Below are 24141 nucleotides of genomic sequence, written 5' to 3' on the forward strand. Positions count from 1 at the left end.
CTTAAATAGCAACTTATTACCTTTTACATCAATAAACTGAATTTGTCCTACTGATCAATTATTTTTAAAATACGAATTTCTGCAGTTTCGTTTCCTCAAAATACTGGGGACAAGTCACAAACACAGACTTGTAGTTCTTGTATACAGTCAGCTTCAATAGTCAGTTTTCCATTGTCTTCCTTTGAGGCTAAGGCCCTGTCTACACTGCCATAAAAATCCAGATTATCTGATTTGAACTTGATTATGTGGCAGTGTAGACTAATATAATCTAGTTCAAAGCAGATAATGTGGGTTATCTGCTTTGATCATCTGGATTCTATGGCAGTGTAGAAAGGGGCTAAGAGAGTGTGACTTGCTCAAGGTCACTCAATAGGAATTCACAATTTAGACCTTAGTCATAGTCCAATGAACAAAGCACTGCACCATGCTGGCTCTCAAATTAGATGCCTCCTTCTCACCAACATGGGATCCAAGGCAGGTTGCAAAGGCTAAAAGCAAGATATAAACATAGTCAGATTCCTTTTTAAGTTGTAAAGATTCTGTAATGTTTCTGGTTACTTTTCTCTGCTGTATAACATTGCATTAAAAAGAGAAAGAAAGATAAAAGAAAAGGAGGGAATTACTGCCCTCATGGGCTGGAAAAGGGTACAGCAGTAAATTATTTTTTCTTCCATCACTTGATTTTGCCATGGCCAAAGAGTTTAAACCACCATAGACATAATGCTGTCCTAATTAGATGGTGCCTAGAGCCCAGGCTTTCAGCCTGAATGTTGTTGATATGATAGCAGGAGCAAAACATCATGTGATAGCCATCTGCACTTTCTCCTCTCATTATCACATTCCGTCTTATTAAGGCACACAAGTCTGCCACAACATCCCCATATTTTTTTCTCTCTCTCCTCAGCATATATTTATGAATAGCCTGTGCCCAGAGGCTAATTGCAGTATCAGACACAGTGCTATCTGTGTAGCACTGTTGTAAAGAGTCAAGCACTTTGAGTGTTATGAAGTGGTGTAATAAAAAGGGTAATTACAATCTGGCATAAGGGAGCCCAATTACACAACATGGAGCAAACCTGGCCTCCCCTATGTATCAAGAAATAAAGCATGCTGCTTATCACAATTGAAGGCATTATTTATCTGCCTGAAGCCTCATCTAGGATTGCAACCAGTAAGCGTTGTCTATGTCATGGGTGAACTACAGAAATTGGTTGAGCTATTGGTGATAAATTCATTATTGCTTTTAGAGGCCAGTTTACTTATTCTACTCAGTTTTGCATTTGTTAATTGCTGTCAAATTGGCTTAAACCTTTGGAAAACCTCAAATGAGAGACCTCAAAGATCATGTCTAAGGACATTATCCCCCCCCCCCTCCCACCAATACCGTTTCACCAGCAAGCATTAGTTTAGCCTCAGTTTAGTACACAAAATAGAAGTTGTCCATCAAAGTGTATAAAATGTGTACACATACATGATGCATTGTTCAATAGGCCTGCAGATATTTAAACAAGCAAGCCCAACTTACTTGCTTGCTTGTTCAATTTATATTTTTCAATTTATGCCACCTTTCCCCTTGTGCATGACATAAAGAAGCATCCTCGACCTTTATATGTGACAAGGCATGTTTGTAACACACATTTTGATGAAGCAAAAATTCTTTCATAGTTGGTTTTGAAACGTAGCTGGAACAACGCCCAGTTTTAACACCTTTTGTGTAATTGAATGCAGAGCAGTATATATGGACAGATTTTCACTGGGGTAATTATCATCGATGCCCATATTTCAATAAGGATATGGTAGGCTTCAATCCCTAGAGCAGTGGTTCTCAACCTGTGGGTCCCCAGATGTTTTGGCCTTCAACTCCCAGAAATCCTAACAACTGGTAAGCTAGCTCTGATTTCTGGAAGTTGTAGGTCAAAACACAGGTTGAGAACTACTGTCCTAGAGGAACAAAGTTAGGGAGCATCAAAACATTCAACTGGAAGTGGTAGATGAGTGTGTATACATTTTCCATGCCTTGCTTTTCCTATCTTGTAAAGCTGGTTTAACACTGTAGAATTAATTTAGTTTGACACCACTGTAATTGACATGGTTCAATGCTTGGAATCCTGGGATATGTAATTTGGTGAGAAACCAACATTCTTTCTCAGTGAAAACTAAAGGCCTTGTATTTTTCTTAGGGTTTCAGATGAAATAAATATTCTGATTCATTTGATCAAGTTTTGTACCCTATCTGAATACCTAATATTCTGCTGTCTTGCTTTTTATTTTCCCCTTCATCTGTTAACATAATCGCTCCCCCCCTTTTCAAAAAGAACTTCTTCTTTAGAATAAAGTGTTTGAAAAATTACACATTTTACAAATTGTTTGCATTTGCACTTAACTAACTAGTTTGTCATGCTTTAAAAGGACTTTCCTTCTCTGTTATTTAAAAGCCAAGGTTAAAACCTATAACCTGACAAGGTCAACAGCATCTCTTTTATGATTTTAATGACTCTGTCACTGCATGATAGGACATTTTGTAATGCAAGGAAAATCTGCCTACGTGACCAATTGAGGTTTAGGGACCACTTGCGTCCTCTGCAGTGTTTGCAGCCCAAACAGAAATGTTAACTCGCTAATGCACCTGCAATGTGATAGCTTCTCTGCAGGATAAAAATAGCATCCCATCCATTAGACAAGAGCAGCCTTTTCCTTCTTTACAAATTGTGTACTCCCTTTCGGTTGTTCTTTTTGTCCAGATTCTAGACCATCAGGTATAATTCCAAGTATATTTTAATTAATGTAATATAATGTTGGGATGTAAATGCCACAATGGTTAATAGGCACTCTGCATTTTAAAAACTGTTTTGGTCCTTTAAAAAGCTGTCCTTTCTCCACCCCCTGACTTTATGCTATCATTTTATTCCATGTTTTTCTCCCTTTATTTAATCACAAACCATACATTTCCCATGCAAACACCACTTCCCTAGGCTCTCTTAATCTGATAATGTTTTGCTTTTGAATAAAATCATCTGGGATAATCCCAGAAGTACTTAAATTACAGATTGCTGTTTATCAATTTTCCTGTTGTTTCCAGATTCCATCTCAAGCCAATTTCAAATGGGAAATAAAGTTCCTACTTTGATGACAAGAGTGGAAAAGTAGGATGAAGCTGGGAGAGCTTAAGTGGTTTCTGAATAGAGTTCCATTCATGGAACAGGATAGATTATGTCCTGATTATTCTAATTCAACCTGTACCCACTCAGTTATGTTCGAAAGGATCTGAGAATTCCCGAATGTATTTTCCTGCATGGAAATCTGCAGTAGGAGGGAACATATTCCCATTTCTGCTTGTAGAATTTATTGGATTATAACAGTATCTGGGAAAGAGGAACCATTTTGTATATGCTTTGCATTTGCAAATGAGTCTCACTGGATGTAGTCCAATGAGCTTGGCAGGAAGCATCTCATGGGATGCATCTTGACAAGCCAGAAAATGCGATGCTAATCCAGAGTGGGGTGCTTTGGATTAGCATCACCAGAGACCGGGATGGAAGCTACACCTCCCCCCCCCCCCCCCCGGAATGATCCTGACAGTGCCACTTGCCCACAACTCTTACCTTGCCCTCTAGAGCTGCTCTTTGTAGTACTTACCAGGCATAAAAATGCACACTGTTTGGCACTTGGAGTGGTGATATCCAGAACATAGAGGCAAGATCACCTCAGCTCTCTGGATATAATCGCTCCAGGCAACAAAGGGTGTTATTTTTGTTTCCGTTGGGCACCACAAAAAGCAATTTGAGGGACCAAGGTAGGGGCCATTTCTTGTTCCCAAACTACCCAAACTCTAGAAAAGCAGAATGGCAGTGTAACCAACCATGGCCGCTTCCTACATAGGAAATGGCACAATTAATTATGTGTGTTTGAAGTCGTGGGTTACACTGAAGTTTTAGGAAAGTTCCAGTGTATCCTGTGACTTCTGTTATGTGGCTCAAAGGTGCATTATATAACCTCCATGAAGCCATTTTAGCCCCCCCCCCCTTTTCAGCTTAAAGTGCCAGTGAAGGTATGGTTTCTTGCAGTTCTACAGTTTGTGTCCATCAACACGAGATAGTAATAGTTTTGTACTATAAAGATGTCAGAGGAGCTGCATATTCTACTAACTGGTCTATTTGGCTTTGTAAGCTGGAGAATGTTGAGGAGGATGCTTTTTGCATTCAAGATAAGGCAATCTATACCAGTATCAGAGGCAGCATACCTATACATTCCAGTTTATAGCTAACATTCAGGAAGGAGTACTATTGCCATCATGTTCTGCTAGTGACTGCCCTGTTGACATTCTTTGTCAATGGGAATTGCTGCCACCTTGGAAGCTTTTAAAAGGGGAATGGAGTAATTAGTGGCTACTAGTCATGATGACTCTTTCTCCTTTACCAAAAACAGTATGCCACTGTATGCCAGTTGTTATGTAGCATGAGTGGGAGGGTGATATTTAACTGTTGTCCTACTTGTAGACTTCCCATAGGCATCTATGTGGCCACTGCAAGAACAAAATGCTACATTGCACTGCCCTTTGGTCTTAATCAAAACAGATGTTCATAATGTTCTCCAGACATTCCTTGTCATGTATTATCAAAGCAAACAATTGAAGAATAGAAAGTGCCTTTTGATTTACACAAATATTCTACTATAAAATTGTATCATAATTGGAAAGGCATTTTTAAAAGTCTTCAAAATGGTAGAAAGAATGGATCCGCAATTTAAATGAAAATGCAGCTTACATTCTTTGCTGATATCATTAAGATGATAATGTGTTCAAGTACATAGAAGGCATTCTGTCAACTTTCTGTGTGGCTAATGTAATGGAATTAAAAGAAAAGAACTAAAGTATTTGAAAATCTGGTGAATACACAGCAGCATGCAATTAGTGATATATTCACCTATAATAGAATCCTCTGCTCTTGTGATCAATTATACATCAGTTAATATATGTCTAAGAACCTAGCAATGATGTTTAGATTGTTTGGCACAAAAAAAACAATGCTAGCAAACTAGGATCTGTTGGTTTGTTCTAAAGTTAGATTTATATATAAGTCAGAACAGGTACAATTTAAGTGTAACTGCAACCATTTCCTTTTAGTTTTGGATAGCAAAGGGAAGGATTAACACCTTTGTAACATTTTTGCTCTCTGTGCCCCTGTTCAGATGATTTCATCTCACTTTCTGTCCCTGTGACAATTGAAATTTTGAAAATTTTGGATTGTTGTGGAAACAAGGTTTGGTAATGAAGCTTCAGTGAAGACACCTTTTCCCCATGATAACTCTTCCAGGAGTGAATTTCCCTTCCTAGGAGTAGAATACCGCCCACCTCCTGTTGTCCCACCCCATTTGTAACAAGGAGTCATGTGTAAGTTGGATGTTTGTAACTTGGGGATAGCCTTGCAATCTTAGATAGGTTTAGAAAATGGAAGCTGTCTGTTACCTCTACTTTCTCTTGGAATTGCTGTGATAATTTCCACTGCTCCGCTCCAGCCATGTTTGTGGCTCATATAAAAGTTGGCTGACATATCAGCATGGCAGGTTTGACTGACACTGTGGCTAGACATGGATTTATATGACCACATATGAAGACAATTTTCCTTGAAAAGTTAGAATTTCAAAATCATAGTGGTGCTAGTGTGTATTTAGGAAATCATTTTCAATTACTTACTGGTGATTTACATTATATTTTCAGTCAACAATTGTATGTTATGTGATTTTAAAGGAATTCTACCTGCTGTATTTGCACTTCTTGTCAACAGCTTTTCAGCATCATGATCGATTGCTGTTGTTTTTACCTGCAGCAATCGCTGTATTGTACTGTTTTTAATTAAGGAGCACTGTGATGTTATGTTTGTGTTGACTGCTTGTTGTTTTATGTTATTGTTTTTGCAGTTTTTGTATTTTGCATGTTGCACCTTGAGTGCTTTGTGAGCTGGTCCCAGTCCCTCTGGGAGATGGTGGTGAGGTATAAATAAAGTTTATTATTATTATTATTATTATTATTATTATTATTATTATTATTATTATTATTATTTCCCATGAACTGAATTCTCTAAAATTGAAAGCAGTGGAGAATCAGGGTACAATCCTATTCCGGTCTACTCAAAACAAAACAGTGTGACTTTGTCGCAGATCATTGATTAATGGATTACATTCAGAAACACTTAGTTTTGTCTGCATTGTAGTCATAAAGTTCAATTCAGATTTCCATTCTTAGTCATAATGAAAGCCATTCCTGGTGTTTCCCATTGGTTCTATGCCACATGAAATCCAAAATGTATTTATTGTTTAACTGGAATATAACAAGATATTTGTACAAAATACTTTGCTGCTGAGAAGGAAAGCACTCAAAACAGGTTAATTGGATATGATATGCTTTTTCTAAAATCCCCTTTCTTGGATGCCAAATGTGTAGAATTAAAAAAATCCCTACAGCTTCTACTTCAAGAGTACTTCAAACCTTTCCTGCCTGGGGAGAAAATAACAAAATATCCGGATGGTCACTTTACAGTTCCCAAGCTCCCTCCAGTGGATGCTAGGTTTTGACTAGGTCAAAATTACCTTAATAGTCCTCCAGCATCTACTATATTATTTACATAAATAACAAGCAAATTTTTCGGTATTACTTTTATTTTTAGACTGCTTATATACTGCCTTTAACCACAAGGTTTTTCAGAACAGCGTAAAATTCGTTTAGTAGTTCCTTACCCTCAGGTCTACGAATTAAATAAAACATAAGAAAAAAGAAAGGATTAAGCCCAGCAGTTTCTAGCTGTTCCATTTCTTCTTTAGAGGTCACATTAATGGCAGTTCGGGCATGGAGAGAGGACTCTCACTAGATACCAGGGCCCAGGTATGATGGAGATGTGCCTGGCTGCTCTCCTCATTCATTAGAGGCTACAGCATAAGTATTTTGTTCAACTTTATTGCAGTAAAAGGTCTTATTTTCATAAATGAAAATGGGACTTTGTTGATATAGGAGAGGAACTGCAAAACTCAGTGATGTTGGACATGGTTTTTGTTCAAAATGTTCAGTATGTGGCATCTCCACTTAAATGCAGGAAAGTCTCCTGTTAAGTCGCTTATGCTCTTGCATGATCCTATACCAGTCAATCAAGGAAAAAGTGATTATGCCTCAATATCTAAAATTTCCTTGGCTTTAATATTTCTTTTGGCTTAGTAAAATCCATATGTGGTCTATATTGGACGCCATTATGCTTACTTAGAAAGAAACTGTTGCCTTCAACTGAGATTGATCACGATAATACTAATAATGCTTCCCTATATCATGTAACATGAGTGTGTTGGTTGTATGTATGCTTTTATATGGGAAAACAATTTGGTAAAAACACCAATTTGGTAAACATATAGCCCGGCAAACACACAACAACCCAATTTGGTATTTGTAGGCACATGCAATTATAGATTATATTGCTTTTACATGAAATTTAACTTATGGTTAACATGGTTGCACGCATGGTCTTTCTTTCTGCTCCAAAGCTATAAAGATAAACATTCCCAAAATATTGTTCAGAATCATCAGAAGAGCTCATTACTTTAGCTACCGGTATAAATACCGGTATTGAAGAAAACATGGATTTTGGGAATATGGTGAGCTTATGTTAATGAATTTGCCTAGCCCATGTTCATATCTTATACATTATCCATTCTCATCTTTTTTTCTTTGTAATTATATTTTTTAAAATATTAATAAACTGCAACCACCAGTCATGCTGGAATGGAGATTTAGGGAGTTATACTCCTAAAAGTAAGTTTTCAAAGCTTTATTCCTCTGAATGGGGCTAAATGGTTCAGCTGCTCCAAGCATTTCTTATTACTGGGTTGCTGTGAGTTTTCTGAGCTGTATGGCCATGTTCCAGAAGCATTCTGTCCTGATGTTTCACCCACAGCAACCCAGTGATACCTGCCATGAAAGCCTTCAACAATTTCTTTCTTTCATTTTTTCAATTAAATGTTTCTATCATAGGTGCTGCCTTTTCTTTCTTTTTTTGGGGAGGGGTGGTGGCAAGTACACCATGGCTTTATCATTATGCTGTATACAGGGTTGTATCATTGGCAGTGGTGTTTGACAAAAACAATCTTTTACCCAAGAATCTTGCCAATTAGTTTCTTGTTGAAAGATTTTTGCAATTTACTGGTCTAGAGTGTATAATATCTATTTAGGATCAACCTGTATATGTGTTCAGTTTGTTACTGTCTTATTGCAATGTTATATTTAGCTAATTAGGCCATCCTTTATTGCTGCTGGAGGAACAGGTCAGGGATTTCATAGATTTTGTGCCAAAGTGGATGCATTCTGGGGAGAATGCACTTGCCACCAGAGATATGCATTGATTTAAATAGGCTAACAATGCACATTGGGAAAAAATGGTTTCTCTAAAACAACCCAGCAACAAAACACTGAGTAATTGCTACTTGTTGAGTATCTTATATCTATAAATCCAAAATGGTCCACATAGATGGCTGAGAAAGTGACACATTTGTTTTCTAATATTTCAATATACACAAACTTTGTTTCATTCACAATATTATTAAAAACATTAAGTTTACAAGTTGTATGAGACATAAATGGATTTTGGATTTAGACTTGAGTCTCATATCCAAGATATTCCATTAAATATATGCAAATATTCCAAAATCCCCCCCCCCCCCAAAAAAAGTGTTGGACCTCAGCATTCCAGATAAGGGATACTCAACTGTTCTAAGAATGCATAAATGTATCAGGTTTCAATTTATATGTGAATATGAGAGTTATCAATTCAAGAAAACTTTTTTTTCTTGAAACTCTATTTCAGGTTTTCATGGTTGTTGTAATGCCTAAATATCCTGAAAGCTTCCACAATCAGATTCCAGATCTGGGAAGCTTTGGTTAGTGCTTGGATGGGAGACTGCTAATGAATACTAGCTCCATAAAGTATATTTCAGAGGAAGTGGAAGAATCACCTCCGAGTACTTCTTGTCTAAGAAATCTCTATGAAATTCATGGGGGCACCACATATCGATAAGCAGCTTGAAGGCACACACACAGGTAGACTTGCCAAAGTTCTCGTGGTGGATTTTCATGGCCAAGTAGTGGTTTGAACCCTGGTCTCCAGAGTCTTAATTCAGCCTAAAACACACTGGCTGTCATCATCCTTATCCTCATCTTTTTTATTTATATAGTGTTCTCTTCCCTCAATCAGTCTTATGAATGAAAATGATAACAATGTAATAAGATCTCTTTCAAATTACAGAATTATAATGCTTTGATAGCACTGTACCACTCTTGGCTACATCACATAAAATCTGAGATTTGCAGAGGATTTTAAATCTATTATTATTATTATTATTATTATTATTATTATTATTATTATTATTATCATCATCAACATCATCATCATCATCATTCCACTTTCCTCATCTAAATGGAACTCAGAGTAGCCCTGTGAAACTACACATACCAGAATTCCCCAGGATGAAGCTATGCAATTAAAGTTGCATCAAAGTGCAAAGAAACGAATGTCTCTCTCACACTATACAACATTCATTTCTAATCTTCTCCCCTTCAGTTTAATCACAATCACAATCCTTTTTATTTAAATGCCCAATTGCCTCCTTTATATGTGATCCTACTATGTATTGCAGTGCAAACATCCTTTGCTTCTTACTATCATGTCACATTTTTTCATAACTCTGACACATTTTTGGAGGTTCTCACACATACATACACTCCAGGGTTTTCATTGTAATTACAAGCACATGTTTTGAAAGCCATGTCAGCACAGTTATTTTGATTGACTGTTCTACTGGTATTACTTAACCTCAACCTCAAGAATTATGTAAAATTCCATTATCACACATACTGTGTTATGCAAATAACAACAAACTAGCTACAAAAAACGAGAGTCATATGTATTTGGTTGACAAGAACAGAGACAGATGGGTAGTTCTAAACCATTCACTCTGACACAAGAGAGTTTCAAGCTGAATCACTGGCAGACCCCTGACAGACACAGGCTTTGTAGCTTTCTCTGCAAAAGTACAGCATAATTTGTTCTTGTAAAACAAACAAGAAAACAAACCTGAGCAGAGCAAAGTTAGATCTAAGCAGCCTTGAGCTGAAATTAAAGTTCTGGTTTTCATGCCCATCGCCACTTCTTAGATTGATTACAAGGAAAAGAAGATAATTGGAACCATTTTGATTAACCCATTTGTTCTGCCAAGATGTTTTTTTGTCTCTTTATATCTTTGTTTTTAATTTATCCCTGGGTAAATGGATGCCACTGTTGCCCATTTAACTGTGATCACTGAAAACATTAAATTTGTTGACTAATAGCTATTCTTCAAGCTCAGGGTGTGCTACCAGACAGGTTCATTCAGCTCTGCTTATCACAAGGCCATGGGCTCAGCCTACTTTTATGTCACATGGAAATGTGACCACAAAAAGGCACTTAACAGGTTTGTTGCAATACATTGCAAATTGCCTTTGTAGCCATTTACTACTTGCAGTCTGTGACAGTGGTCCCTTTTCAAATTCTTATGTGGGGGGTCCAGTTCCACCTTGTGACAAGCTTTGGAGACCACATACCAAAGCCACAAGATTATACCTGTGTAGGTCCCCCCCTTCACCCCATCCCCGTGTATCAGATAGTAAGCCACAATGAGCAAACATCTAGTTGAATGTTTTGCATCAGCTTCCTTGCTACTCCTGGGTTTAGGTGGCTTTAGGGGTTAGGTGGCAAGGATCCACACCACTGTTCTACTTTTCCCCCTAGTATTGCTGAGTTTCAACCTTCGTTAATATGAATCTGGAAAGCAGTTAGTTGTAGTAGATTATACAGAGCTGCCATTAAAATCTGTGTACACAAACAAAATGTTAAGAAGAGGCAGTCTCAGAAAGTTTTGCTGAAATCACAGTGGTATTTGATAAATTTGAGAGATAGCATGATGTAGTGGTTTCAGCTTTTGGTAAGTTCACCTTAAGGCCACCATAAACAATGTGAAGACATACAACAGCAACAATAACAACTTGATAAATGGAATTTAAGTAGTTCGACAGAGTGATGAAATGTATTAATTCATAGCTGGCAAAACTCATTGTTTTTGTTCAATTTTGCTGTGTTTCAGGGACGATGTTCAAGGGAGAACTGCAAATATCTTCACCCACCACCACACTTAAAAACACAGTTGGAGATCAATGGACGCAATAACCTGATTCAACAGAAGAACATGGCCATGCTGGCCCAGCAAATGCAACTAGCCAATGCCATGATGCCTGGTGCGCCATTACAACCAGTGGTGAGCATCATATTGATTATTCCTCAATAATGTTGTTGGTTATAACCACTGTCAGGAGTGAAAAGGGGTTGGGAATTGTATTGCAGAAGTAACACCTATAGCCTCAGTCCTGGCCAACTACAGAAAGAGTACAATCAGCCCCCCCCCCCCCCCCCCCAAGTTTTTTTTACTGGGGTTAGGGGCATAAGCTTCCCATGAAAGCAAAAAAAAAAAAAAAAAACCTGGGAGAATATATATCTAGGAATTTTAGATCCTTCAGCATGATTTTATGGAAGATGATCAGAAAATTGTGCTAGATGACCTAGAGATTCCTAGAGGTGTTTTATCTAGGAATCTCTAGGTCGGCTAGTGTGGATCAAAGAGTCACACTAGAGGATCTAAAGATTCCTAGATAGACAGAGCCATGCTGGAGGCCTTAGAGATTTCTAGAGATAATAATTTAAACAAATTCATTGAAGAATCAAATCAGCAAACCCCCAAATGTTCTTGCATGCATTGCAGAACACAAACTAGTAAACATGGCAATCTGCCCACATCTCAGTGAGGAAGTGAGGCAGATGTATTACATTCAACAGGAATGAGGAATCTGAAGAAAACCTTTAGATGATTTGGACATTGACCTCCTTAATCCCCTACTGTTGTTCATGCTGGCTGTGGTGTCCAGGAGCTGGCATCTAAAACATTGGGAAGGTAAAAGCTTCTCCACACCTGGTGTAGAGCGATAAGCTTCTTTAAACTGAGTGAGGTTATATCTAGAGCCCTACCTTGTCCACCAGGTCTTGTAGCCTTAATGACATTTACCCAAGGTACCCAACAAGTGGCGTACATAATTTATTGATTAAAAGGAAGCAATTTTGTTATATAGCAATCTTTCTTTATCATCTGAAGAAGCATTATCCAGCTCTTGCACATCTTCTCCAGCTTCCTATCGGCTTCTTCAGCCTGCTGCCCACCGTGTTTTGTTCTTCCTTCATGATCATACTTTACAATCCCCACTGACCATTCCATAACTTTGTCATGGACATTTCCTTTTGGTGAATGCAGTGCTATTCTGGGCTTTTTGACCCCAGGCAAAACAAGGAAGAAGAAAGAAGTATTCATACCATCGAATCCCTGCAGTACTGCATTATACTTCTTTGATTAGAAACAGTAAGTGGGGCAATGGAAAGGAAAGAGAACTGCTGTTTGCAGTTGTAATTTTGGCAAGGCATAATGACAAGTTTCATGAGTTTCATACAGTGCTTGTCAGTAATGACTTTCCTTTCCTTTAACATGAGGACTCTTGAGATAGGGCTGAGAGGACCATGTTTCATGTTTAGTTTTAGATATATATATCCTAGCATCAGCTCACAAACTTGTCTTTTGTTGATTGATGTGAATTATACACACTGTCCCAGCTCATCCTGACAGATCAATCCTGAACCCATTTAGGTGGAAGTAAATCCCACTGATAATTCTGGTGGGATTGATTCTCTTGGCATTGCAGCTAATGTCTGTGATCTTTTGCACACTTACTAAGTTAAGCATGATGTGTTTTACCTCTGAATAAGCATATGACAGGCTGAGGAATGCATAGCAACTAACTATATAGCTCTCATTTCCAAATCAGCTTCATTTCAAATACTCTGATTTTCTTTGATTCTGAAGTCAGGCCATAAATGCTTTTATGTTTTCCTGCATGAGAAGCTTATAAAATTGAATCTAATAATGCCGGGTCAAGCATGAAATATACTGTACAGTCTCATATTTTCCTGATCATGGTCTATGTTACCTACGACATTATTGACCCCAATTGGAAGCTGCTGTGATTTTACTGATTGTTATTTCAATGTAAATTTTATTTTTGTGTAATAATGTGTTTTTATATTGTTGTGTATTGTATGTCTGTATCTTTGTTGTAAACCGCCCTGAGTCCCTTTTGGGAGATAGGGCGGTATATAAATAAATTATTATAATTATAATAATAATAATAATTATTAGCATAATTGACTACACTCGTGAATTGAATCGTGCCTTCCTTGAAGACATAGAAACAAGCAGAAACCTGGACAAATGACTACCATCTGAAAATGAAATCAGATTTGGTTTTCTGAAAATTCTATAATGTGTAGATAGATCATAAATGTAGGTTGTCATCTTTAAATGGTGAGAGACCATTTGAAGTTCAGGCCTTCTTGCCTAAAGTTACAGAAACACTAAGTGTTCTGTAACTAACTATAAAATCTATGAATCTGTTAGTCCTTTGAGTCCAGAGTTCTCAGTTCTGCTCAGTGTCTGCTCTCCATGATAACTGTGAATAGTTTTCGATTTTCTTCCTCCATGTTTAATTGAAAACCTTATGGATTGAACCTGGGACCTTAAAATGTGTTGTACCCAGAGCTTGGGAAGGTTACTTTTTCCTTCCAAACCCCTAGGATCCTGAAACCAGCATGGTCAGAAAACTACTTTTCTCCAGCAATAACTCTATCAGGCTACAGTTAGAGCATCTTCCAGAACATCCATATTAGAGCAAAAACAATGGAAAAGCTTTTGAATACCAGTGAGTCATGCACCTTGGCCAAATGTATAAAGAAATCTAGAAGGATCTAAACAAAAGAAAAGACATGTTGTCAGATATATTCACAGTTATAAATTGGCTTAGTGTAAGATCACTAGAAAGTCAACCTATTCACCATCATGACATTCCTTTAAAACATAAAAATGATACATATTCAGAAGACATCAACACAGAGCAAAAAGGTTATCTTGTTGCAATCTTTTGCTGTCTAGCTGTGTTTCTTTGATTTCTCATAAAGTCTTAGAGACATAAAATGTTCACTGTTGATGAATTGGTGAGATGCAACTTTTAAAAAATGCAGGCACAGTCACCAATAAGCCACCTGCAGAGATATGTAAGCAATCATAAGGCCTGTCAGGAAGTGATGCCTCTTAAAAATGGCACTATCTGATCTAGCCTGTCATAACAAATAACAAGGGCATTGAAAAGGAGTAAAGAGAAAAAAAGAATTGCAAGTTATGGAAAATTGGATCAAATCCATCAGTTAACGTATTTTCCCCCTATTTCCCTAGTTTATGTTAGCTTACAGTACAGCTAGTTCTCAGCTCAAGATCCATACTACATTTCCCCATTAAAGCCTGGGGCCCTCCAGTTGTAATGCAGTACCCGCCATTCCTGACCTGAATGGGTCTTATGGCATTTAGAACCCAAGAAAACCTGATGGACCACAAGTTCCCCATCATTAATGTAAAGGATTTGAGATTTATACATGTGTTTGTGGAAAGATACCATTGCTTTATTTCACTGCTAAAATTTTTCATCATTTTGAGATCTTATTTGTTTATTTTAACTAAATATGATTATCAATGACTTAATATTTTAATTAGTTAACTCAATACTATTATTATTTTTTCATAGAACCATATCCCTCAGACATTCCAAAAAAGAGGGGGGGAGGGATCTGCCTATTTCATCGACACTGATTCCATTTATCAATACCAAACACTAAAGGTGAGAAAATATTACAATTTTGGGTTTTCTTTCTGCTGTCTAAGGTGTTTTTTCTTTCTTTCAAGTAGACGTAATAGTACTTCCTTATGTTGAGTGATTACTAAATGTATAATGACCAGAAGTCAGAATTTCTAGACAAAAGAAAAAAGATTTGCCTTCATTATGGAATCAACAATAAGAGTGCCATAATAAAACCATCTTGTTTTAATACTGATTGATGTTCAAGATCTAGTTTGAAATGTGTTACTGAAATGCTGGGAACAGTGCCCATAAGACTGTCTAATTCAATCTGTATCTGTAATTGGAAAATGGAATGCCCAACACAATCACATTTAATTTCAAAAGGAACAATTCCTTCCAATGAGGAGGTTGTAAATGCAAACTGAAGGACAATAAGGAAACTCGGATCTCTCTCTTAAGATCTATTTAAAACTGCTGTAATGTAAGGTGAACATAAAATGTGTCTCATAAATTAGGTCAGCTGAAGGGTGGAAGTCGGTTGGATATAGCAAAATAGTTGGAAAAACATGTGCAGTTTGATGATGAGAGAAGCAAAGAGGAATTTTGAAAAAGAAAATGGTAAATGCAAATCTTAATGTCCGTTTAAATATTTAATAACTTGGGGAGCAGGTCATTTATTTAAGAAAGATTTAGGAGTACCAAATACACAGAATGTAAAAGTTTGTTGATGATACTGTCCCTTTATTGCAACAACAAAACTATTAAAAGGGATTCTGCTTCTTGTTTTCCAAGTATCTAATGGGATAAGAAGACAATGTTTTAACCAAGTAGTACTTTTTGGGTACTAGAACATCTATCATGTCCCAGTTAGTAGTGCCACTGGGAGCATTTGGAAGTTTTCAAGCTCCTGTTTTAATTATACATCCCTGCATCCCTGTTTCTGGGTGCTGAAGCTTTACCCATGGCCAAAAAAGTTGACAGGTAACAATTCAGCAATAAGGTTGCAAATATACTCTTTTGTATCTGAGCTCACAGGCAATGAAGTTGGTTTTGCTTCTACAGTTCACTTTAATTTTGCTGGAATAGAAGTAATTTTCACAGCAGAGCTGGATGGAGGTGGGTGACCAAAAATACAGTCATTTCTTGAAGTTAGAGGTCTATAGTGCAATGGAAGGAGGCTGTGCTTCGTCTTTTTCAGCAGGGAAGTATATTTTTGCTTATTTCATTTTTGAATGCAAGAACATTTCAGAAGTCTGAAAATGGGTTTTACTATACCAAATCCTGGGATTTCAGGGGAACTTCACTTATTTCAGAGTAACAGGTTTGTTATATTATACACAGTCATGACAATTTGATGCAGTAAGCTGTCTGATCATAAGCCAAAATCATGAGGAGAACAAAGAAAGGGAGAAGCTGAAATACATTAGGAGCTGCTGCCTCTTTGTCATACTCTGATATGATGGAGAAGCTAAGGAGAACTTTATTGGGTAGTTACATTTAAATCCTAACTTTCCTGCACCCCCGGTGGTGCAGTGTGTAAAGCGCTGAGCTGCTGAACTTGCGGACCAAAAGGTTGCAGGTTCGAATCCGGAGAGCAGAGTGAGTGCCCACCGTTAGCCCCAGCATCTGCCAACTTAGCAGTTTGAAAACATGCAAATGTGAGTAGATCAATAGCTACCACTCCTGCGGGAAGGTAACGATGCTCCATGCAATCATGCTGGCCACATGCCCTTGGAAGTGTCTACGGACAACACCGACTCTCTGGCTTAGAAATTGAGATGAATCCAAATGGAGTTGGACATGAGTGGACTTAATGTCAGGGGAAAATCTTTACCTTTACCTTTTCCTGCACTAAATTCAATAGCATTGTCTTGATCCAGCACATGTTACTGATATAGCATATGCTTTACTGATGGTAAATTATGCAGCAGATAGTACACAGCAGAGAAGCATGCCTGGCCGCTGTTTTGCTGATGGAGTAGAACACCCTTCACAGCCAGTGGCAGAACTATTCCCCCACATGGGTCTTACCTTGAGCTATCCTTTCTGCTGGCTATCAAATCAAATTCCTATCACTAGACATAAGCATGCACTCCCTCCCAGGCTGATGCAAATGGAAGATAGATTTACAGAGTGGAGAAACAAACCAAGAAAATTGAAGTGCACAAGTGTGATCCATCTCTTCCCAGTAGCTATGCGAACAGTACCAGTGGGTTAGTGACCTCATTCTCAGCCTTCATAACTTTTTCCAGGCTAAAGCTGCAAAATAATGCAAAAATTATCTAGCAAGGTCACTAATACAAATGAACACTTTCATTCCATTGGGCATCTGCTAACAGGGACTCTAAAACTCACCTTCCTAACAGCAGGCATACTCACTAAAAGCATACATGACTCATGCCCTCCCTATTTTTTTCTTCTTCACAGCTTTTTGAGTTATTATAGATTAAGAAAGAATGACTAGCCCAATTTTATCTGGTGAGTTTTCATATTGTGTAAGGTCTTGTCTCTTCAAAGTCCCAATCTCAAAGTCTAGCTACTGTACTATATAATAATAATAAAATAAAATTTTATTTCTACCCTGCCCTCTCTCCCTAGTGGGAATCAGAGCAGGTTAGAAATAACTGTTTATATAGTTAGAAGGGGTTGTTTTAATAGGAGTATAATTGATTGTCAGTGTGCCCTACTGAAGTTTGTGTTACAAACCTAATGGGATACATTTGGCAGTTCTGCGGAGAAATGAATAATTCCCCTTTCCATGTGGTTTGTAAACCTGTGGGAGTTACTTTTTGGGCATAGTTGAGGGCTTCTGGGAAATTTAATTCAAAAATAATATTTTAAAGATATGAGGGTTATTCAACTTCTTGTCCCACCGTTTGTGTAGGCCTTGTATGAGGACAATATTCTGGAGCAGAATTTCAGATTTCACAAAAAATAACGAGATACACTGCCCCATTGATAGTTATAATATCCCCTTATAGTGAAATAATGTAAGACCATAAGAATATTGGGAAGGGAGTATGAGTACATCTCAGTCAGCTTCCTGTTTCAGTGGTTGGTTTCATCAATTTTTGTTGATCAAGGGTGGTCAGTTGGATTTGGATTTTTTTCTGAGAAGTATACAGCAGGAAGCATGAAGTCAGCAAATGGTTACTGCTCTTTGCATTATGCCAGCATCTGACATTCAAAGGAATACCATTTCTGAATCCAGCCGAACCATGACATTTTGTCATCTTGGCCATTGATTGACCTGCCGTTCATACATTTGAATAGTCCCACTTTGAAGCTATAGATTGTCATGGCTTTCATAACATTGTAGCACACTATTCCAGACACGAATTACATTTTAAATTTTATAATATGGAACATAACTTGATTGGACTTCTAAAAAGAGATTTGTAACACCTGAAAAACTAACATGGCTTTCTGGTGCTATTTTTGTTTTCTCTGGAATGAATTAACATGATTACCTTCTAGAATTTATTAGGTAGATTCTGGGACCTGTAGTCCAAAGAAGAAACATTTAAAAGCATGTTCTGCATGAAGAAAAAACCTCCTTCCTCATATTATTAAGCTGCTTTGTGGCATCTCAGCATTGGCATAATCTCACTACCCTCTGCCATTTCAAATATCTTCTGGTGGGAAGTCCCAACGAATGCCTCTCAAATGGTTCTCCTTATCGCTCCTGCAGTCTCCACTACTTTGAGAGGAGAAAAGACAGAAAGGATAGTGTATTTTGCTCCTCCCTTTTGCTCCTTGGTTTTTCTTGCTCTCTCTTGTTTGGAGCTTAGGGCCCAGAAAGTTGTAGTGAGCAAAGGTGTAGCAGTACTGCCAGAGACTGGAAATATATATTTCTGGCCAACTTTTGGTGAGAAGGCCTCCTTAGTGGCTGTTCCCAGGGTGTGGAATTCCCTGCAGTAGGTTTGGATCCTTTCCTGCTCTTCATCTGTCAGCAGAGACCTTTTTTGCTTAGGATTTTGACTAGTAACTGGTTCCTGTAGTAGCATCTTCTTATAGGTGGCTGGGATTTTAATTGTTTAAATCAGTGATGTTCTTAAATTGATTTATTTGATTTTTTTTACTGTTTTATTATGATCAGGGGTAGTTATATATTTTAATATATGTTACGGGCTATCCTGGATCCAATTTTCATCATGTTATTAACTTAATTAATTAATTAATTAAACTACAAGATTCTTCAGCCAACCTGGTCAATGGTAGTCCAAAACCTATTTTTCTAAGCTCTTGCTCAATCTATAACTTGTCCTGAGATGTTGTGCAGCAGCATACTGTGGAATGACATGATTGTACAAAACGAAGCAATCCACAGAAGTGTACAGTATTGGCATCCTCTTGTAAAATCGCATCCAAGCACAGTCGGACCTTTTAGACTTTCCCTTCCACAATCCCCAACCATTGGACTATGTTTGCAAGGGTTAATGGGAGTTGATCTGCAGGCTATCTGAAAATTTGGCTTTTGCCCTCCCATGATCTATTTCAGAAGGAAGACAGGTTGTGCAATGTATAGCCTTAAGCAAACATTGCTTACATTCTTCTCACTTCGCTCTAAAACTTTAGATTTCACCCAGGAGATGTCTTGTCTGTCAGCACCCCCACAATTAAGATTGTTCCCCACTATATGAGGTTACATGTTTGAAGCATGAAAAACCACCCTTTCATAAAAAATAAAATAAAAGCAAGCCTCCAGCTCTCATGTTTTTAAGAAGCGAAGTCAAAATATTAAAGGCAAAAATGCTAGTAGAGGGAAAGACAGAATAAGGTTTTATCAGTATTTTTTTTTTTTTTTGGATTTGAAGTCTCCCATTTTGGGTATAGGAGCACTGCAGGTGCAGAAAAAAATGCAGCAGGTCTACCAAGTTTAGCTTGGTATCTGACTCACTCCTGAAAATAATATGCAAATGATTTTAGCTGCATGCAATTAAAATCTGCTTGATTTACAGTTTGCTCATGATATATTTCCAGTGAGGCTCTTAGTGCTGAACTGCTGACAAAAATACCACAGCAGCTTGATTTTTTATTACTGTATAAAATGTAGAAGAAATTTCATAATCCAGATCCTTTAATTTGATACTCTTATAGCGAGAGGAGTGCAGTCCAAGCGGCACCCCTGGATCTGTCCTTGTTTGTACTCCACTTCATTATCTTTTTGTTCAAACTTACACGCAATTAGTCTTGCAGCACTGCACCTTGTCATTTTCCTGCCCTTCTTCATTGATAATTATGGCTTTTTAAGACATCATTTTTCTAATAGACATTTCCAGACCTAGCCATACATAGATCCCATTAAAATCAGTGATATTTAATATAGTTTAATTCAATTTAATTTTAAAATAATTTCATTAAATTGGTTTAATTTAAATTAATCAAATTTAGTATTGCATTTAATTTAACTAACCCAAGTCCCGTGAATTTTAGTGGATTTGCTCTAAGCATGACTAAGGCTGGATTCTACCCAATAAATCTACCATTAAAGCCATGCACTCATTGACTTAGATGTCTTATAAATTACTGAAGCCAGATGGGGTACTGGATCATCTTTCATTGGGACTTCGGCTCTCCTCCGCTCTGAAACAGATTTATTAATCTAGTTCAGTGGTTCTCAAACTGGGGTCCCCAGATGTTTTTGGCCTACAACTCCCAGCCAGTTTACCAGCTGTTAGGATTTCTGAGAGTTGAAGGTCAAAAACTTCTGGGGACCCCAGGTTGAGAATCATTGATCTAGTTAGTAGCTTCCATGTCAGTGGGCAGTGAACCTATTGCAGATTTGAAGGATGTATCCAAGGTGCTGAAAATGTTTTGGGAATAGAATTCAGCAACTTGCTCAAGCCTGCAAAGCAGAGGATCTCAACCTTTGACCCTCCAGATATTTTGGACATCCCAACATCCAATATCTCAACAAGTATGGCCAATGTCAGGGAATTCTGGGAATTGAAGACCAAAATGTTTAAATGTCCAAAGGGTGAGAAATATTGCTTTAAAGTTTTGATCAAGACCTGAGTTGAGGGAGGGGGGGGGGGGTAATTTACTGCTTCAGTTACACAAAAGCCACTCGCTATCCTAATTTCTTAGTGTTGTAACCCTGTGCAATCGTTGTTTCTAAATTATAAAGGTAAAACCTTAAACCAGTGTTTCATGAAGAAGTATTACATATGCCTGGAAACACACATATTTTCCCCAGAAAACTGTGGGACAAAACAGAGATGAAGAATGACAAGAACACTAGGAGCACCTTGGGATTGATGAACTCATCACATACTCTCTATTACGGTGTTCTCTGATGTGTGAAGCTTGCAATTCTGGGTGACTCAGATGTCTTCAGAATGGTCATTATCTTTGTTGAACATATCAGCTTCTTCTCCCTTTCACTTTTGCCCTGCTTGCTAAACATTTCCTGCATCTTGGGTTTCTGACATTTATAATAAGCGTGAAAAGGATACTGAAATGACAGTTCCTGGCTCTCTTAAGAACCGTCACCTTTTCTTAGTTTGCAGAAACTAAAGCTATGTATGTCAGGCACCTTGATTAAGGAAAGTATCAGCATGTTATTTGGAGAGCTAGAAACATTCTAGAAACATTCAATGTGGAGTCCTTGCCCGAGACCAAACTCTTGAGTTCTAACTTACGATTATTCCAGTAAATATGAAAATAAGAAGATGATTCACAAGATGTGTCTCTTATTTGACATCAGAGATGACACTGAATCGTAGACAAACACACACACTCACATACAAGCACTTCTTCTAGTTCTCCTCCCCCCTCCTCGCCATAGTTTTTCTTTCTTCGAAGTGTTTATCCTTAATTCCTGTTGGATACCATATATTGTCGACATATTTGCACACAACTTATACAAGAAGTACTGTGTGTATCTATCTTCAGTTCCTTTTCATTTTAATTAATTCTTAGTTAATCTTAACTTTCTTTTTTTTAAAGAGCGTGTGAGATAGGTTGGAATGTAATTTGAGAAGTTTCACCCCTTTGCACCCTGAAATCTAGGAGTACTTTAAAAAGGTATGTATAGATGGAAAGGTCATATTCTGCAAGTGAAGCACACAGTTACATTCTAAAGTGCACTCCTTGCAGAGCAAGGCAAGCTGTTTTTCCTACTATAACAAACCCATGAGCCCCTAGAGCTTTTCATTGCTTGCAAAATAAGTGAAAGTATATTTTCACTGTGAGTAGCAGCTGCGGTGACAGTACAAGTAGTAGGCGGCATGAAGTTAACCTTTGACTGCAAAAGCAGAGTGGACATTATAGTATATGGATCATTATTTTGCAGGCAAAGCTACACATTACATAAAATGTATTTACAGTAAGCATTTAATCTAATGTCTTTAAATGGCAGCTGGTGGACGTGGTGTGTATCAAAAGGTTTTTACTCCTCTTCCACCATATAATAATACTACACAGCAGCACCATAGTGTAGGAAATAAATTGTATATAAAACAGGTCTGTGAAACAGATTCAAATTATGTCAGCTCATTATTCCCTCTAATTTTCTAGTTTAAGCTAAAGCATAAGAGGTCATTAATGGTTTGCTTCATTAGATTCTATATATCCCTATCACATTTTTTCTATTGAATTTTCCCCATTCCTTCAATATAGCTACAGATAAAAATGGAAATATAAATTACTCTATCATATAAACACAACAAATCAATAAGCTACCATTTTTTTAGTTTACAGATACCAAACTGAATATAGGGATGGGCTGTGACCTATTTAATGGGCGAATCACAGCTCTTAAAATCATCTTCACAGGAAAGTTGATACTCCAGGGGAGATTAGAAGGGTTGGAGCCCAAAAAGCCAAGTCTTATCCATTTTTTTGTTTCTAACTCTAGAAGAATGGTTGAGCCTAGGTTTATGGAGATGAAAATAATTACAGGTTAAGAAATAATCTATTCTGGAGAAATATGGGAGATGTTAAGAGACAACAAATACAAACCTTTACTCTGCTGCTTTGATAAGAAGAACTTAAAACTTTTTTCAAATAGTATCTCAGAGTTTTGGGATGAAGTTGCTGTCAGTGATTCTCACCCTTGTGTCCTCACATAGATTACCATTTCCATCACTCCTGTCAATTGTCTGCTGATGATGGAAGTCTTAGTCTGACACCATCAAGGCAAAGATGAGATTGGAAACCACTGGCTTACGTTAAGGTCACAGTCCAGGAACTTGGATGTCCTCTAAACAATGGAGGAACATAGGAGTCAGGACGAACAGAAAATATAGTATAAATATATCATGTTAATCATTGAGTTGTTCTTGAAAGCTTGTTCACTTCCAGTCACCTTTTGACTAGGGGAAGCAAATGGCTTTGTTTCTTTAAAAGAATTGTAAAGTAAAGTTAGATCACTATAGAATCCCCTATTGTAAACAGACACTTTAAATATATGGACATTTTGTCCAAAACTAAATTAAAGCTTGAAAAGGTGTTTCTGAGACTATCCTTCTCCAAACACCAATTGACTTATAGTTTATTTTCACCAAAACGGGGCATTCTAACCTCTATGATGCTTACAGAAAGAAACTCTGTCTTCATCGTGAAAAACAGATCACATCTTCACAAAAGTTCTGTTTTTTAATCTGGTCCATCTTCAAGAAATTGTGTCTCTGGAAAAAAAATTGTTTACTATCATTAATACTATGTACTGTATTGCATGTTTCCATTTATGAGTTTAATCTAAACTGTGACCTATGACCTTTGATGTTTAGAATCCAGTTTTGGTTGAAAGTGTAGCCTTCTAGAGCAGGTGCCAGATCTTTTCAAAAGATCAACAGAGCTTCTTGTTGGTCAAATAGTGATAGCATGTTGCAAATAACAGTCTTTCAAGATAGAGGCCCTTTGTTTGTTTTCAAAATTTTCTGCAGATGTTTACTCAATCGTCCTTATATAGTAGTGCCATGTCCCTCGTAGATACTTTTCTGTATATAAGTGGATGTGCAAAAAATGATCTTCAGCCATGGATGAGCAGTTCCAAGACATGGTACCATTTGGATGGGAACTGTGCATGGGAATATACACGAGTTCTTTGCATATAATACTGCAGGAGAAGCCATTAGGTCATTGATGAGGATGGCCGAACATCAGCCTATTTGGCTCAAAAAAATCACTCAGGGTTGCACAAGAATTGTCTTTTGGGTCCCATCAAGTCATTGAGGAGTGTGACTGGCATTTCCAGAAACACTAATATATTTGTACTCCGGTGTTAATCCCAGGCTATTATATGTGGATATTGCCCCTTCCAAAAATTCTGCTCCATCCAAGAAAGTTTCCTTTACTCCCCTCATTTTTGGCCTCGCAGGAACTTAACATTTTAGTTGAGCCTT

General features: G+C 37.5%; 1 protein-coding gene across 15 annotated transcripts in view; it reads left to right on the top strand.

Moving 5' to 3' along the window:
• mbnl1 (muscleblind like splicing regulator 1) overlaps positions 1–24141 on the top strand; it is a 221611-nt gene that overhangs the window by 152875 nt on the left and 44595 nt on the right. For 11 of the 15 annotated variants that reach the window (XR_010004769.1, XR_010004768.1, XM_016992054.2 and 8 more), the window contains 2 exons: positions 11152–11322; positions 14738–14830. Coding sequence is in view for 13 of the 15 variants with exons in the window: in XM_016992051.2 (XP_016847540.1) it covers positions 11152–11322; positions 14738–14830 (264 nt within the window). In the remaining 2 variants the exon portion in view is untranslated. The remainder of the gene's footprint in view (positions 1–11151; positions 11323–14737; positions 14831–24141) is intronic. The other 4 variants (XM_016992049.2, XM_016992046.2, XM_016992050.2 and 1 more) reach the window with 1 other exon arrangement.

Source organism: Anolis carolinensis, chromosome 3 (assembly GCF_035594765.1).
Source record: "Anolis carolinensis isolate JA03-04 chromosome 3, rAnoCar3.1.pri, whole genome shotgun sequence".
Classification (NCBI taxonomy): Eukaryota; Metazoa; Chordata; class Lepidosauria; order Squamata; family Dactyloidae; genus Anolis; species Anolis carolinensis.